The 18,070-nt window shown below is 39.3% G+C and overlaps 1 protein-coding gene and 1 non-coding gene across 11 annotated transcripts in view; one reads left to right on the top strand and one right to left on the bottom strand.

The window, feature by feature from the left end:
* SRPK2 (SRSF protein kinase 2) overlaps nucleotides 1-18,070 on the bottom strand; it is a 227,473-nt gene that overhangs the window by 127,977 nt on the left and 81,426 nt on the right. For 3 of the 10 annotated variants that reach the window (XM_067745984.1, XM_067745988.1, XM_067745990.1), the window contains exon 3: nucleotides 2,407-2,470. The exons of the other annotated variants lie outside the window; for them this stretch is intronic. In XM_067745984.1, the coding sequence (XP_067602085.1) occupies nucleotides 2,407-2,470 (64 nt within the window). The remainder of the gene's footprint in view (nucleotides 1-2,406; nucleotides 2,471-18,070) is intronic. 10 annotated transcript variants of the gene reach the window in all.
* Nucleotides 9,606-9,712, top strand: LOC137229603 (U6 spliceosomal RNA). Its single transcript, XR_010945760.1, has one exon. It is a non-coding gene; the product is annotated as a U6 spliceosomal RNA (small nuclear RNA).

The following is an 18,070-nucleotide window of genomic DNA, read 5'->3' as shown; positions in this document are numbered from 1 at the left end:
CGTACATACATACATACAAACATAAGATCATGCTATACTGCAGACAGTGAACAAAAATCAATCGTGACAAATGATAACTTGGTTTCTCACAAGTAGCTTCTCCCCTCTTTAAAGAAAAACAGGGTCTCTTCATCCTTTTTACCAAAAAATACGTGGGAATACTGACTATAGGTAAATGCCAGATATCTTTAAGACTCATGCCATGCTTCAAATAACTATTTAAAATAAAACAAAGACTTTAAAAATTTAGGTGATTAGAGAACAAGGAATTGCAGAATGTGGTGGTAATGTTACATGATACTATAAAACTATTAAATTGCTGGGGCAAATATAGTCTTCCTAAGCCATGAATGTTTTTTTTAAATTCAGATTCTTGTTTTTCAAGTTCTTCCAAATAAAATAAAAAGACAAATGACCATGATTGTATAATTTATTTAAAGGAGGGGGAGAAAAGAGTAATTTCTATTTTTAATATTTCTACATTAATAAAACAACTTCTATGTTGGCAAAGTGTTGGCTTAGCCATAAGCTACATTTATACCCATTAAGTCAGCATATCACAATTGCCAAATATATGTGTAAGCATCCCCCAAAAGAGTAACAAACAAAGCAAGCAAGCTCTGGTAAAATGTGTATAGAGTTGTCATAAGCACAGTGGCAGATTTCTAAACTTTAACATCATGTCTGCATTCATCCTCCCTTTTCATCAAATTTAACCACAGGAGCTTAGGTGAAACAATAATAATAATTTTTAAATAAATATATGTAATCACCAATTATTTTAGAATCTTTCCTTATAAGAGTGTATTTTAACTACAAAAACCTCACCCATTCCTAACTTGTTTCTCAATAATATTCACCCATTCTGTTTAACCTTCAATTTCTCAATAGAGAACACATGCTACTCAAAAAGCCAACGTAATTATTGTTGTAATGCCATTAAGAATGCTCTTCCTAGTAACAAAACTCTAATATTACAGTTGGTACCCGGTACGTTCACTATTTACACCACCATCCTCTCCCCTTCCCATCACCACCATTTTACTGGCAGAATATTCACAAGGCTGAAGATTGTTTTTCATCTCAGCAAAGAGAATGCTTAAAATGGGATGGCTAGCCACAAACCAGAAGTTAGAAGCTACATAAAAATAAACACAAATGTGTCTAAATTTTTCTATGTTCAACCTCTAAAGAAAGCAGTAACATCCTTCCTTATTCATAATTCCCTAAATTAAAGCCAGGAGCCTTTCACCCAATTATACTAATAAATTGATTTAATGTCATCATTTTGCCATCACATCATGTTCTCCATACACTAGTGTACTATAATTAAATTCATTTTACCATGCTGGGTTCTTCACCTCCTATTTTCTTTCCAGGGTTTTTCCTATATCATTCTTTAACTACCAAAGCATTTCTCCATAATATTTTCCTAAATATTAAATCTATGAACAAAAAGACAACCCTGAAGACTAACCAGGGAAAAGATAAATCAACACACCTTAATACAAAATACCAACATTACGTATAAACTATTAGGCAACCAACAGAATGGTAAGCATCAACTGTATGCCCAAGAACCTCAATTTAAAATATTATGTAGTAGAAACAATTTTGGTAAACAGAAGTGAACACACATTTACATATCAAAATAGGCAACTATAGACCCATTTCTGACTTGAGAGAAACATATCTTAATTCTGTTTATTAAGTAAAATAGGCATTTTATGAAAATATCTCCTTAGAGGTATAATCATTCGATTGACAGATAAAATAATTGCTTTAAAAATACTTCTGAGTCATTTTGTCCTTACCTGCAGGCATGAACCATTACTGCATGCAGTGACTGTTCCATTTCCTAGCACAGACTTGAAGAAGCATCATATCTCTCTTTCAGAATGTGACTAATATGTGGGTTTGCAATTCCTAAGCTATTTACAAATGGCACTCCCTTTCCACATAAGAAAATATTTAATACAACCGAAAGCTAAGTATTTTTAACCTAGATCTTACAAACAATATTGGTAATTTTGTGTAGCAACAACCTCAAAATACAGGAAACAAACCTAGTACTAGTATTTCCTTAAAGAATGCAAGATTTCTGTTTATTTTTTAGCTAAGTATATTATTTTTTAAAGCCTTCAACAGCTGTCACACACGAACCACCAGTCTGCTGTGTTATGGTGTGCATGCTGCAGCTGATTAGGCTTCACTATTTTTTTTTAAATCAATTAGCCTTTGTAAAAGCAGAACAGCTTACCGAAATACACGTCTTCAAAACAGCACAATGACCAGCATGCAATACGATACGTTATACAGCAAACTTGACAAGAAAAAAAATACACCCTGATTTGTTTCTTAGCAATGCTACACCATTAATTGTTCATGCAAGAGATGTAGCTGTACCTTTCTGAAGAGGACGACTTCTCAGAGTTAACTGACATCAGCAGCTCAATCTTCTGCTTGATTTCTGGAAAAATCAGAAAATATTCACAACCAAGATTGCCTGCCCTTGCTTTCAAGCCTTATATCAAGAGATTTTTCTTCCCTAATCCCTTTTGTTCAAAATGAGGCCACAAGATTCGCAGTACTTCTGTTAGGACTGGGATTCAATGGTGCTCTAAAGGGAAAAAGCTCCAGAGGCATCAGGCCTTGCTAAACTATGCACATGACTGTTTATGAAAGCAGGAAGTACCATTTCTTTCAAGCAGAGGGGTGTTTTCTTTTTTTTAAGGTAGAACTAGCATGGCTCTACAGGAAGATTTTTAAATGCATCAAATTAAAATACAAACCAAAAATGCTAACAACTAGATTGAACATACCAGATAATTTAAGAAGTCTTGGTAATAAAGTTACAGACTGTAATTAACAGATAGGCAACCCTTGGCTACTTCTATTTCATCAGCCCTGAAAAATATGGCTCAGTGAATCATTTTTATCACTTAAGAATGAAATATTAAACCAGAATCCCAATTTTTAGACTAAAAATATTTTAATCTGCTATAATTTATTGATTGTCTTTAAAGATACATTTATATCTACTCCCTAACTCCTTTAGAAAAACACTTCTGTTTTACACCTTAATTTTCCCCTCCTCCTTCGCAGTACAGCACAAGTGAACAGCAACACCCAGTTACCAAGCAGATAATATACTTGTCCTTTTAGGAGAGGACTGACAACGCTATCTACAACAGAAATGTAAGCGCCAATTCAATTTAATTAAAAGATCATTGCCGATACTGATTCGGAAAAAAAAAGATTATAGACAAAAAGGGAAGGTGAGGTAAAAATAAGAGAGGAAAAAGAGAAGGAAAAAAAACCTAACACATTTCCTTTAAAATATTAACCATTAATATAAAGCACATAATTTTACATGAATAAAACTGATGTGGTCCTATTATCTAGACTATTTCACATATAAAGCTGTTTTCCTATTTGTAAATGTGTTCTCCTATTCAAAATCTTAAGAATTCACATAACAAATATAAAGCACAATCCCACTAAATCTATAGGCAGTTTCAGGATTTCAAAGTAGACCTCAATAGTTTGGGGTTTTTTTTTTAAATGGTAAAACAAATTTTAATTTTTAAGAATCTTGATTCTAGAAATCCAAGGAATATGAAATGTTAAGGGAAAAAAAGGAAAATAATTAGTTGCATAAAATACAATGGGCCTGTACAGAAATAATATCCTCTCAGTGTTGTTAAAATAAGAGTTTTTCCAAATTTTTTAAGCTAACAACTTCATCCAACGGGCATTATAAAGCTGGCATGAATATCTAATGAGAGCATGGACTCTACCACAGGCTACAGCCAAACTACCACTGGGGAGAGCATATAGCACAGTGGTGAAATTGAGATGATGATAATGAAACTTACCTTGAGGAGTCTTACGTGGATTACAGAGCCTGGCACCTGGTGCCGTAGTGAATGCTCAGTAACGCCCCGTTTAAAAAGACCATGGCATTTGAGAACTCAGGCTCCAGGATCCGCCGCCAAGCAGCCTAGGATTTGAAAGCAGGCTTCTCTATCATTTTTAACAGCCATATGACCTTGGGGAAATAAACTCTCTAAGCCTCTATCTCCTCTCCTATAAAATGGGGATAATAATTCTACATGAAGGGCTGTTGTAAGGACTTAATGACATAACCCATGAAAGGCATGTAGTGTTGTACTTGGCACGTAGTAATAAGCCCTCACTGCCTAGCAAAGGATGGGATCCTAAATAAATATTTGTTGAATGACCTAATGAGGTATACTAGGTCTGTCCCATTTTAAAGAGCTTTTCTATAGTTTTAATCCACCTTCTCCTTCTTACTACCAACCTTAACATTCACCTTTTTATCACCGTAGTATTGATATTATTGTATGTGGAAATTAAACTTTAACCTGTGTCTCAGCCTTCCTTTCCAGAGGAATTATTCTCGGTTTATCAACTAGCCACCGCAGGAATGAGGTGACACTTGAATTCTTCTTCACTGTGGCAATTTTTCATTCCAAAAAGACAGAAAGTTCACACTTCAGGGTATCTCTATAATATCTGTGCACTTAAGCTGAAAGTCCCCAAGATTAAACTGCATAGCTCTAATGAAGTATATGCCCATCCTACACATATTAGAAAGAAAAGTTAAAGCTCTAAACCATTTTCTGGCTGGTGACTTTGGAAGCTACAAACCAAAAAGGTTTCAAATAATTCATGGAAAGGTTTCCAACATGATTTTCACATTTTTTTTTTCAAACCTTCAGATCTGTTTATAGCTCCAGAAGGACTGAAAGGTTCAGGAATGTTCACAAATACCACATTAACATTGTATCCACTGAGGGCCATGCATTCCCTCTACACTCCTATCTAATCCTTATCAATACCAGCCAAGGGTCTGAATACTCCCCATGTTCATTCTACCACAATAAACGCCACAGTCCTGGGGGGCTTTGATGTTCATGTCAATATGGTTCCAAACACCCTTGGTTAAGGGCCTTGGGCTCCTCAATAGTGTCCTGAACCTCTGATCACCTGAGTCATCTACTACCATGACCACACGTAGGATGCTCTCCTACACACACTGCAAATACGTCCCCCAAATTAGTTGTTTTTCTGTATCTATACTGGATATTTCACAGTATCCAGGGCCCTATACTTTATTTTTCTGCAATTAATCCCACCAGTCTTTTCCTTTACGCATTACGGTTATCCTGTTAAACTCACATTTCCTTATTTCACAAATAAATAAGCAAGTAGTACCTATATCTCTAATACTTCATTTTCTACTCAATAACATGAGTTTGAAGACTCCTGGAACACTTAGGGTCCACAGTTGAACCAATCCCTAAGAACCCTGACAAGGAATAGCAGTGAACAATAACTACTACCAAAACATAGTCCAGTAAAGGAGGTGCTTCAAAGATTCAGACCCTAGAAGAGAAACTGGGCAGTCCTGAATCCACCTAGAATCCTAAGAGCATTAGCAAAATAAGCGTAACACAGGGCTCCCATGGAGAGGATCCGCTACCGTGTCCTTTAAGATCACTAAACACCGAGCATGAGCTCACAAAGGACGCTTATTTTTATGACATGGAAATTAAATAAGACATCATAATTGGGCAAACAGTTCTACCTAAACTCGTAGACCTACGTCCTTTTAACATCGGTGTTATTCTAACAGATTTACTAAATTTCCTCTCACTTGGCAAATTTGGAGCCATTTCAGGCTACAAGAAACAGGTACGTGCTCAGGTTACTTCTGGTGACAGGATAATACAGCAAGAATACATCTAGAAGTTAAGAGGAGGAAAAAAAATGCCTCAGTAGGCCTCAGAACCAGAATCCTGTTCAGAAGACAGGGCAGCTCTTGAAACCCAGTTACAATACCAAGTGCTCTGAGGGACTGTTCTCCACCTTAACCTTTCCCCATCCTGGCGGTCAAAACCTCTGACCCTAATTCCATCTCCCTTCGCTACCAACTCGTAACTACTTCTCTTTACTTCACATGTTCACAGATTCTACTGCCTTGGAATGCATACTTATGGCCTTCTCTCACCTTAAGCGAGTATCTTTAAGGGGCTCCTGCTTAAGCTCGCAAGAAGGCCTGCAGACACTTTTCCTGCTCAGGTGTCAATCCATGATACTACCATCTGGGACCAAGTATTGAGGTCCTGACTCAAAATTCAAGAGACTGACACAAAAGAGACTCTTCATAAAGGGACAGGAGTAAAGCAAGCTCTCTGAGACATCTAGGAAGATCAATGATTAACTGCTCCCAACATCCTGAAGATCAGTCTAGCCTAAAAAGGAGTCCCTGTTATCCCAGAATTCATTATTCAAGTTTTCTTTGTGATGAGAATGCACAGAAAAGCAAAAATTGTGCAAAAAATGACCACTGATAAACTGACCATTCAAACAACTGTCCCTGATATTCACCAGCCTCTACCCCCAACCATCAAATGCCTTCTCTGTTCAGTCTCTCACTGATGGTCATACAGCCCAACAATTCAAACAAAATGCAAGGCCAGAGCAAAGTGAACACTGAAAATCTGAAACAAAGGATGGAACTTTAGACAAAGATGACGGACAATACTAAAGAAATGTTAGAATCCCAGGCAAACCCACTGACAAATGACAATATAGAAAGGAGTTAAGAAGGTTAGTAATTGTTAAGAGTAATCAACAAGGACAATAATATGCTAAGTGTCTCAGGAATGATAGTGGGGGAAAATAATAATACTCTTAAATAGTCTGCAAAAATATCCAACATTACAATTGCATTACTACTTAAAAGATATCCAGTCACATTATTACAGTCACCCCCTGGTATTCATGGGGTAGGGGGGGCTGATTGGTTCCAGGACTCCCACCCCCACCCCCTACCCACTGCTGATAACAAAATCCACAAATGCTCAAGTCCCTTATATAAATGAGGTAGTACAGGCAGCCCTCAGTATCCATGGATTCAGAACCCACAGGGATCAACTGTATATAAAACTTAATACGAATATGTATGTCAGAAACAATCAGCACTTGATACACTCTTCCTTCTAAAACTCAGTGAAACTCAATACATATTTTTCAACTACAGCTTGAACTTTTGTTAAATAAAATAAGCTTACTTCTAAAACCTGATTTTATTTTTCAAAATAAAGTCTCAATTTCACCCGCCTTCCTTAAAAGCAGTCTTTTTCTGGTATAAATTTCCTCCTGCTATAGTTCCAAAACAGTATTACTTTATGTTCCTGAATATAGTACAATGCCAACCAACAACAATATGTATGCTCCAAACTCTACAATGGGGCGGGCTGGGGTGGGGGTGGGGGGGAATTGGTGGGGGATTGGAGGAGGAGGAGAAGAAGGTGGTCTCAGGCTGGTTAGGTTTCCGGCTTAAAACTTTCAAGGTAGCTAATGCTGCCACTTACAAGAAACTTCACTTCCTAAAGAAAATGTTTTCCTCTGTCAGTTTTAAAATTATTATTCTGAGTGCAACTTATAACCCAAAAGAAATGCTAGTTTAAAAGGAAAGACTTGTTATTGATTTCCAAATCCTAGTAAGGAAAGTGGGTCAATCCCCTAAAATTGGGATTCCCCTTCTCACCCACCCCCTGGAAGCCACCAAGCAAGAAGGCAGACAAAAGAGACCAATGCTAGGGTTGTGTCTGCACCAGGCCAAGACCCCAGATCATCCATCCTAACACTGTATGGAGCACCATAAAACTTTAAGTTCATCACACAGTACTTGTTACCGATGCTTCGTTATTTTTATGTTGAGGAATTTCAGAAACAAATACAAAACTGCATTAAAGTGTGAAAATATGAATGTTGAAATAAATTCCTATTTCTATTAGCCTCACCATCAATGACTTCTATTAGCAATGAAATGTAATGAAATTAATCCCTGAAAACTGTCTACAGGTTTCTCACCACAGCAGAGTATCATTAATAGTTAATCTAGCCACTAAACAGAACAAAGGCACTCTTAATCCTCGCTCTGTTGGGGAGACAGAAGAAGTAACACAAGTTCTTAGATAACTGAGCTGTTACACTCAGGGTGAGATCCAATGCTCTATTCACCATGAAATCAAGTTTTAAAACATTCTCTATTTTATACTTACAAAATAATTATCACCTGTACATTTTACTGGTATAATATATGAATTTTAGAAATTATATCAGAGAATAGTAATCAGAAAAAGGAAGTATTTTTATAATGCTAACCTAAAGATAGTTTTTCTTACTAGATATTAATATACAACTGAAACTACTCGGTTCTCTAAAATTATGACTTACAATGTCCTAAATTAAGACTGTTTAATTTCATTTACAATTTTGGCACATAAAGAACTCTGGGTTCACCAAAGAAGTCAAGGCCCACTCAACCATCTTAAAAAGAAAATTCACTATCTTAAGAGGTGACAAAATTATTGTGCAAGGTTTATTTATATGTGTAAGAAAACAAGCCATATCAAAATGTGTGCGTATAAGGAGGAATTAGTGTCCCCAACTCCTAACCAACATTAACTTTCAAACTTAGGAACTGAAATTTATGTGATATAGTCCAATTTTTCCACCTTTCTATACTCCTTCAGTAAGAACAGGTACTGAGCTAGGTGTTACCTGAGCAGGGGGAAGAAAAAATATGTCACAAAAATATGTAAGGCAAAATTCCTTCCCTTAGAGAGTTTACAGTCTAATATTTAACATTTAGCTTGAACCAAATAGCTTATTTAAGCCCCTTATATGAATTAACTCATTTAATCCCCACAACAACTGGAGAAGGTACGTACTCAATATTTCCATTTTACATGCATAGAAACTGAAGCTTTGCAAGTTTAAGAAATTTTCTCAAGATTCCAGGGCTAAACAACTCCACTTAGAATAGCATCAAAAATAAAATATTTAGGAATAAATTCAACCAAGGTGAGAGACTTGTACAATGAAAACTACAAAACACTGTTGAAAAATGTTAAAGACCCAAATAATTGGAAAGACATCCTGTGTTCATGGATTGGAAGATTTACTATTGTTAAGATGGCAGTATTCCTCAAATTGACCTACAGAGTCATACAATCCCTAACAAAATTCCAACTGCCTTTTTTTGCAGAAATCGACAAGCTGACCCTAAAATTCATATGGAAATGTCAAGGGACCCTGAATAGGCAAAACAATCCTTAAAAACAAAGTTGCAAGGCTCACACATAAATTTCAAAACTTACTACAAAGCTACAGTAATCAAAACAGTGGGGAACTGGCATAAAGATAGACATATAGATCAATGCAATGGAATTAGAGTGCAGAAATAAACCCTCACATTACAGTCAACTGATTTTTGACAAGCGTGCCAAGGCCATTCAATGGGGAAAGACAGTCTCTTCCAAAGATGGTGCTCAAAACTGGATGTCCACATGCAAAAGAATAAAGCTGGACTCTGTCTCACACCATATACAAAATATTAATTCAAACTGGACCAAAGACCTAAATATAAAGGCTGAAAGTATAAAATTTTTAAAAGGAAACATAGGTGTAAACCTTTATTTTCGATTAGGTTAAAGTTTCTTAAATATAACACCAAAGAACAGAAGAATAAATAGATGCATTGAACGTAAGAATTAAAAACTTTTGTGCTCACTTCAGCAGCACATATACTAAAATTGGAATGATACAGAGAAGATTAGCATGGCCCCTGCGCAAGGTTGACATGCAAATTCGTGAAGCAGTCTATATTTTTTCACAGCAAAGGAAACCATAAACAAGACGAAAAGACAGTCCTCAGAATGGGAGAAAAGATTTGCAAACGGAGCAACTGACAAAGGATTAATCTCCAAAATATACAAACAGCTCATGCAGCTCAATATCAAAAAACCAAACAACCCAATCCCAAAATGGGCAGAAGACCTAAACAGACATTTCTCCAAAGAAGATATACAGATTGCCAACAAACACATGAAAGGATGCTCAACATCACTAATCATTAGAGAAATGCAAATCAAAACTACAATGAGGGGGCTTCCCTGGTGGCACAGCGGTTGAGAGTCTGCCTGCCGATGCGGGGAACACGGGTTCGTGCCCGGGTCCGGGAAGACCCTACATGCGGCGCAGCGGCTGGGCCCGTGAGCCATGGCCGCTGAGCCTGCGCATCTGGACCCTGTGCTCTGCAACGGGAGAGGCCACAACAGTGAGACGCCCGCGTACCGCAAAAAAAAAAAAAAAAGTACAATGAGGTATCACCTCACTCTGGTCAGAATGGCCAACATCAAAAAATCTACAAACAACAAATGCTGGAGAGGGTGTGGAGAAAAGGGAACCCTCCTGCACTGTTGGTGGGAATGTAAATTGATACACCACTATGGAGAACAGTGTGGAGGTTCCTTAAAAAAATAAAAATAGAATTACCATATGATCCAGCAATCCCACTACTGGGCATATACCCAGAGAAAACCATAATTCAAAAAGACACATGCACCCCAAGGTTCATTGCAGCGCTATTTACAATAGCCAGGTCATGGAAGCAACCTAAATGCCCATCGACAGATAAATGGATAAAGATGTGGTACATATATACAATGGAATATTACTCAGCCATAAAAAGGAACGAAATTGGGTCATTTGTTGAGACGTGGATGGATCTAGAGACTGTCATACAGAGTGAAGTAAGTCAGAAAGAGAAAAACTAATACCATATGCTAACACATATATATGGAATCTAAAAAAAAAAATGGTTCTGAAGAACCTAGGGGCAGGACAGGAATAAGGACACAGACGTAGAGAATGGACTTGAGGACACAGGGAGGGGGAAGGGTAAGTTGGGACGAAGTGAGAGAGTGGCATGGACATATATACACTACCAAATGTAAAATAGATAGCTAGTGGGAAGCAGCCGCATAGCACAGGGAGATCGACTCGGTGCTTTGTGACCACCTAGAGGGGTGGGATAGGGAGGGTGGGAGGGAGACGCAAGAGGGAGGAGATAGGAGGATATATGTATGCAAACAGCTGATTCACTTTGTTATACAGCAGAAACTAACACAACATTGTAAAGCAATTATTCTCCAATAAAGATGTTTAAAAAAAGAAAAACATTTCATAAGACTATAGCTGCCATAGACAGTGATTCCTCCAATGGATCTCGACAAAGTAAACTGTAAACCTCTGGAAAGGACTCACCATTCTAAATGCCATTAAGAACATTCATGATTTTCCAGGGAAGAGGTCAAAATATTAACATTAACAGGAGTTTAGAAGAAATGGACTCCAACCCTTACAAATGACTTTGAGGGGTTCAAGATTTCAATGAAGAATCAACTGCAGGTGTGGTAGAAACAGCAGGAGAACGAGAGTTAGAAGTGGAGCCTGAAGATGTGACTGAATGGCTGCCATCTCATGAGAAGATTTCACGGATAAGGAGTTGCTTCTTATGAATGAGGAGAGAAAGTTGTTCCCTGAGATGGAATCTACTCCTGGTGAAGATGCTGTATAAGATTGTTGAAATGACAACAAAGGATTTAGAATATGGCATAAACTTAGTTGATTAAGCAGCACCAGGATTTGAAAGGACTGACTCCAATTTTGAAAACAGTTCCACTATGGGTAAAATGCATGCTACAGAGAAATCATTCGTGAATGGAAGAGTCAATCATTGTGGCAAACTTCACTGTTGTCTTATTTTAAGAAACTGCCATAGCCTTCCCAACCTTCAGCAGCCACCACCCTGAACAGTCAGCAGCCATCAACCCTGATGCAGAGTCTTCTACTAGAAAAAAGATTGGGGCTTCCCTGGTGGCGCAGTGGTTAAGAATCTGCCTGCCAATGCAGGGGACACGGGTTCAAGCCCTAGTCCGGGAAGATCCCACGTGTCGCAGAGCAACTAAGCCCACATGCCACAACTACTGAGCCTGCACTGTAGAGCCCATGTGCCACAACTACTGAGCCCACATGCCACACCTACTGAAGTCCGCACGCCTAGAGCCCGTGCTCCGCAACAAGAGAAGCCACCGCAATGAGAAGCCTGTGCACCACAGCAGAGAGTAGCCCCCGCTAGAGGCAACTAATGAAAGCCCACGTGCAGCAACAAAGACCTAATGCAGCCAAAAATAAATAAATAAATAAATTTATTAAAAAGAAAAAAGATTATGACTTGCTGAAGGCTCGGATGATGGTTGGTATTTTTAGCAATAAAGCATTTTTTAATTAAGGTATACACATTTGTTTAGACATAATGCTGTTGCATACTTAATAGACTACAGTATAGTATAAATATAACTTTTATATGCACTGGGAACCCCCCCCAAAAAAAGAATTAAAAACTTTTGTGCATCAAAGAATACTATCAAGAAAACAAAAGGACAATCCACAGAATGGGAGTAAATATTTTCAAGTCATGTAACTGATAAGGGACTAGCATCCAGAATATATAAACAACTCTTACAACTTGGCAATTAAAAAAAAACAACAACCCAATTTAAAACTGGGCCAAGGATTTAAATAGACATTTTTTGAAAGAAGAAATACAAATGGCCAAATAAGCACATGAAAAGATGCTCACCATTATTTGTCATTAGGGAAATGCAAATAGAAACAACAATGAAATACCACTTTATAGCCACCAGGATGGCTATAATCAAAAAAACAAGTGTTAGCGAGGATGTGGAGAATTTGGCACCTTCGTGCACGGCTGGTGAGAATGTAAAATGGTACCTTTGCTTTGGAAAACAATCTGGCAGTCCTTCAGAAAGTTAAACCAAGAGTTACCATATGACCCAACAATTCCACTCCTCGTTATAAACCCAAGAGAAAACGTGTTTATACTGTTCACATAAAACCTGTACACAAATGTTGGTAATGGCGTTATCCATAATATCCAAGAAGTGGAAACAACCCAAATGTCCATTAATTGATGAATGGATAAACAAAATGTGGTGTATCCATACATAAAGAAAATGAAGTACCGATACATGCTACCTCATGGATGAATCTTTAAAACATTACAAAGGGGCTTCCCCGGTGGCACAGTGCTTAAGAATCCGCCTGCCAATGCAGGGGATATGCGTTCAAGCCCCGGTCCGGGAAGATCCCACATGCTGCAGAGCAACTAAGCCCATGTGCCACAACTACTGAGCCTTGTGCTCTAGAGCCCGCGAGCCACAACTACTGAAGCCTGTGCGCCTAGAGCCCGTGCTCCTCAACAAGAGAAACCAACGCAAGGAGAAGCCCGTGCACCTCGACAAAGAGTAGCCCCCGCTCACCGCAACTAGAGGAAGCCCGCGCGCAGCAATGAAGACCCAATGCAGCCAAAAAAAAAAAAGTTCTTCCTCACTTCTGGAGATGGGACGTGGAATGAGGAATGGCAGTCGGGGGGATTTTACCATTACCTGCAGTTGGATTTTTTATAGGTATTACCTGCGTAATTAAAAATAATTTTCTTAAATAATGTTAACTGTTACCAAAGGATATCCATTTAAAATAAATCCCTTTTGGTACCTTCCTGGTGGTCCACTGGGTAAGACCCTGCGCCCCCAATGCAGGGAGCCGGGTTCAATCCCTGGTTGGGGAAATAGATCCCGCATGCATGCCACAACTAAGAGTCTGCATGCCGCAACTAAGACCCAGCGCAGCCAATAATTAATTAATATTTTAAAAATAATGTCAGGTGGACTTCAGATCTAAATTTAAAGGCAAAACAGTAAAACTTTAAAATAATACAAAGGAGAACATTTTAAAAATTAAATAAAATAGACCCCTTTTGTAGTTACATGGCTCTCAAACGGAGAGTCTACAAAAAGCCTGCCATCAGACCATTATAAAGAGCCTCCAAAAAGCCAATTTTCACTTTCAAATAAAATTCACAGTTTAATCAAGGTCAAAGCAGTGTTCTGTTGGAATTGTGAGAGTGTTATACTGAAGGGGAAAAAACAGAACAGCTGAATTATTCTGACACTGTTCTATCATAAGAAAGGGAATCTCATGGAGGTTGTACAAAATTGGTCATTTAAAACTAGCTTTAAAAACTAAATTCAGTCTGCTCCTTCTAATTTTATCACGAACAGGCTCTTAAAACAAAATAAAAGTGCTGAAATAAACTGGTAAACTAAAAAAACAACCTATCTAGGGCTTCCCTGGTGGCGCAGTGGTTGAGAGTCCGCCTGCTGATGCAGGGGACATGGGTTTGTGCCCCGGTCTGGGAAAATCCCACATGCTGTGGAGCAGCTGGGCCCGTGAGCCATGGCCGCTGAGCCTGCGCGTCCAGAGCCTGTGCTCCGTAGTGGGAGAGGCCACAACAGTGAGAGGCCCGCCTACCGCAAAAAACAAACAAACAAACAAAAACAGCCTATCTAAAAATATAGGTAATTAATTTAGCAAGCCCCAAATGAGCAAGTCTCAACAAACGGAGAAGGTACGCTTATGAAAGATACACTACTGCTGTAGAAAAACAGAATCCCATACATGACAGTTTAAGATAAAAACAAAAAATTTTAACTAGAGCCATCTGAATCATTAGGTGCTTTTGTTAGACCATGCAAAGGAGGAAGGCATGTGGTCAAAGTGCCAGTGCAATTACAAAGCAAGAAGCACTTTCCACAAAAGAACCACAGCAATACAGAGGTCAGTGTAAAATGGCTCAAAAACAAAGTTAAGAAATTCTACTCCTGCTTTTTTCTTTGAAAAATAACTTCCTTCCAGTCACGTAATTATCCATTTTAATAACAAAATAGTTCCTCAGTTTCCACTGAAATATACCTACCAAAGTTTTTTTTTTTTTCCCCTACTGAAGTATTTTAACTTGTCTGTTTACCCACCTTTTTCTAAGTCTAACTCAGTCTGAAATTTGGACTGAGACTACAAGGTGTGACAGCAGGGGGTACTATTTGGACTGACAGTATTCTATTTCTTGAGTTAAGGTGTGGGTATACAGGTGCCTATTTTACTGTTCCCTAAACTTACATTCACAATTCATGTAACACATGCATGAAAGATATCACAACTTTAAAAAATGTTTTTAACCAGAATAATTAATGAAAGATGTGCCAGGGCAAAAGTGGAACACTGTGCATCTTAAAATTACTACCTAGTCACCTCTTAGTTTTTTCCATTGCTCTCATCACGTATTCTCTTATTTACTCCCCTGAAATACAGGTAAACCTCAGCTACCAGGGCTTCGAGGAATAAGTGATTTTTTTTAAGATTTATTATTATTATTCTTTTTTTTTTTTTTTTTTTTGCTGTACGCGGGCCTCTCACTGTTGTGGCCTCTCCCATTGCGGAGCACAGGCTCCGGACGCGCAGGCTCAGCGGCCATGGCTCACGGGCCCAGCCGCTCTGCGGCATGTGGGATCTTCCCGGACCGGGGCACGAGCCCGTGTCCCCTGCATCGGCAGGCGGACTCTCAACCACTGCGCCACCAGGGAAGCCCTATTTATTTATTTTATTTAATTTTGGCTGTGCTGGGTCTTAGATGCGGCATGAGGGCTCTTCACTGTGGTGCGTGAGCGTCTCTCCGGTTGTGGCATGAGCGTTTTCTCTTCTCCGGTTGTGGCACACAGGCTCCAGGGCACGTGGGCTCTGTATTGTGGTGCAGGGGTTCCAGAGTGCGTGGGCTCTGTAGTTTGTGGTACGCCGGCTCTACTTGAGGCACACAAGCTCAGTAGTTGTGGCACTCGGGCTTAGTCGCCCCCCGGCATGTGGGACCTTAGTTCCCTGACCAGGGATCGAACCCACGTCCCCTGCATTGCAAGGTGGATTCTTTACCACTGAACCACCAGGGAAGTCCCGGAATGAGTGATTCTTGACAGCCATGTGTTCACAGTTGAAAGATTCCTTACCTCATTTAAACCATTCTGGACTGAAACATTCACACTGAGGATAATACAAAGTTTCTTGGCTACCTTAAAGCCTTTCATTTTAGGCACTACACCCATATTCTCAGGGCCTCTGAAAGGTAGCTGAAGGTCTGCTTCTGCACTGAGGGCTCCAGATTAAGACAGTGCTTTTTACTTATTGCTCTTCTGTGTTGTCCCATACAGTCCACCATATGTCACTATAGATGCACCCTTCTAACTAGCTCATTCTAAACTGCTGAGAAAACTATCGGTAGGTGGTTTCTCACAATGTACATAAAGTTTTCCTTGAACTATCTGTAACAACTGAATGTCTGAATCCTACATCAATGCTCATGAAGAGTGCCGGTCCTGCTCTCTTCCAAGGGTCCCACTGCCACAGTACATCTGCTTCTCTTTGAACATATGCTTTGTACTTTCCCAAGTGGTAAGCTCTATAACTGTGGCTTGCACACGGAATATAAAAGTATGCCAGGTGGGCTTCCCTGGTGGTGCAGTAGTTGAGAGTCCGCCTGCCGATGCAGGGGACACGGGCTCGTGCCCCGGTCCGGGAAGATCCCACATGCCGCAGAGCGGCTGGGCCCGTGAGCCATGGCCGCTGAGCCTGCGCGTCCGGAGCCTGTGCTCCGCAGTGGGAGAGGCCACAACAGTGAGAGGCCCGCGTACCGCAAAAAAAAAAAAAAAAAAGTATGCCAGGCTCCTCTGTATTACAATGGCAACATTAACCCCTGCTTTTTATTATGTTGGCAATTTGACAGGGATTACGTATGCATCTTCATAAAAACACTATGAGGTAGATACAAACATCAGCTCGATTTTATAGATGAGTAAAGGAGGGTAAAAGCCTAAAATATAAGGTAACATGTTTAAAGTCACCCAGCTATTAAGTGGCTGACACAGAACTTGGCCCTAGGTCTATAAAACTCTGAACTCAATGCTATTATTATCTACAGTAATATACTGACACTCCCAAACTGACCTAATCTCTCAGTTTCAGAAATCCAAATTCCTGAGGTAGGGATTACACTATTCCAATTCATCTTTTTCTAGCCAGGCTACCCCATCCACAAGATGCTAGACCACCTGCACTGGGGTCACGATGCACACCTAATCCAATCCCTTCAGGGGACATAGCACACAACAGAGCCACATCCAACAGGGCTGCCGGGGGGCACCTCCAGTCTTCACGTGTGCTCCGACTTCCTGACAACCCAAGAAGTTGGAAGAGTGCGTGACTGACATACATCAGGCCCAAACCCCAGAGTTCAAAGAATGGGAATGCAAACGTAAAATTCCAGTTTGGGTAAGAGTTTTCATCAAGCCCTAAGGCACCCACTGCAAATTTCTGTTCCAGTTCACCTCATTATTCAAATTTTTCTACTCAAAATGTTAATTACCTAATGTTTACCAGCACTGTATTTAGGACGGTGCGAATCAAATAAAAAATCCTGTCAAGAGTTCCTTAGGTTTTCTCACCAGAGGTTCTGGTGAAAAAAAAATTCACAGTGAAATATTTCTTCCTCTAAAGGTTCCTATGTTGTGTGAGATCTGAAACAAAGGAAGAGCTATGCCTGGACCTCCATCATTTTTGTAAAACCCTTTTTTCCTACAGCTGATGACTAAAATCTCTAATACTGTGTTTCAGCAAATATTCTTCTTTAAAAAAAAGTTTCTGCTGCTTAACAATCTTAAGTAATCCTTCCCTTATCTAGACTTACAAGCTGCCCAGTGCAGCAGTCACTAGCAACCGTTAGCTACCAAGCACTTGAAATGCGGCAAACCTGAACAGATGCTTAGCACAAAACAGAATGAAAAGTATTTCATTAATACTTTTATGCAGATTACATGTTGATATGATACTATTTTGGATATGCTGGGTTAAACATATTATTAAATTATATTATTGGATTCATGGAATACTATTCAGCTATAAAAAAGAATGAAATTTGGACACATGCTACACATGCATGAACCTTCAAAACATGCTAAATGAAGCAAGCCAGACACATTAGGACAAATACTGTATAATTCCACTTACATGAAATACCTAGAATAAGCAAATTAAGAGACACAGAAAATAGAGCAGAGATTACCAGGCGCTGGGAAGGAGAAATGGAGAGTTATGGTTCAGGGTCCACGGGGAAAGCGCCTCACTCAAGGTAGTAAGAGGGACTGCAAGAGTTACCTCAAATCCTCAGTACAGAGGACATAAACGCTGCTAGCAAATCAGTTCAGGGTTTTTTAAAGTGCCTCTA

This window comes from Pseudorca crassidens, chromosome 8 (assembly GCF_039906515.1).
Source record: "Pseudorca crassidens isolate mPseCra1 chromosome 8, mPseCra1.hap1, whole genome shotgun sequence".
NCBI classification, from domain to species: domain Eukaryota; kingdom Metazoa; phylum Chordata; class Mammalia; order Artiodactyla; family Delphinidae; genus Pseudorca; species Pseudorca crassidens.
This window is presented reverse-complemented; position numbering and strand designations above follow the sequence as displayed.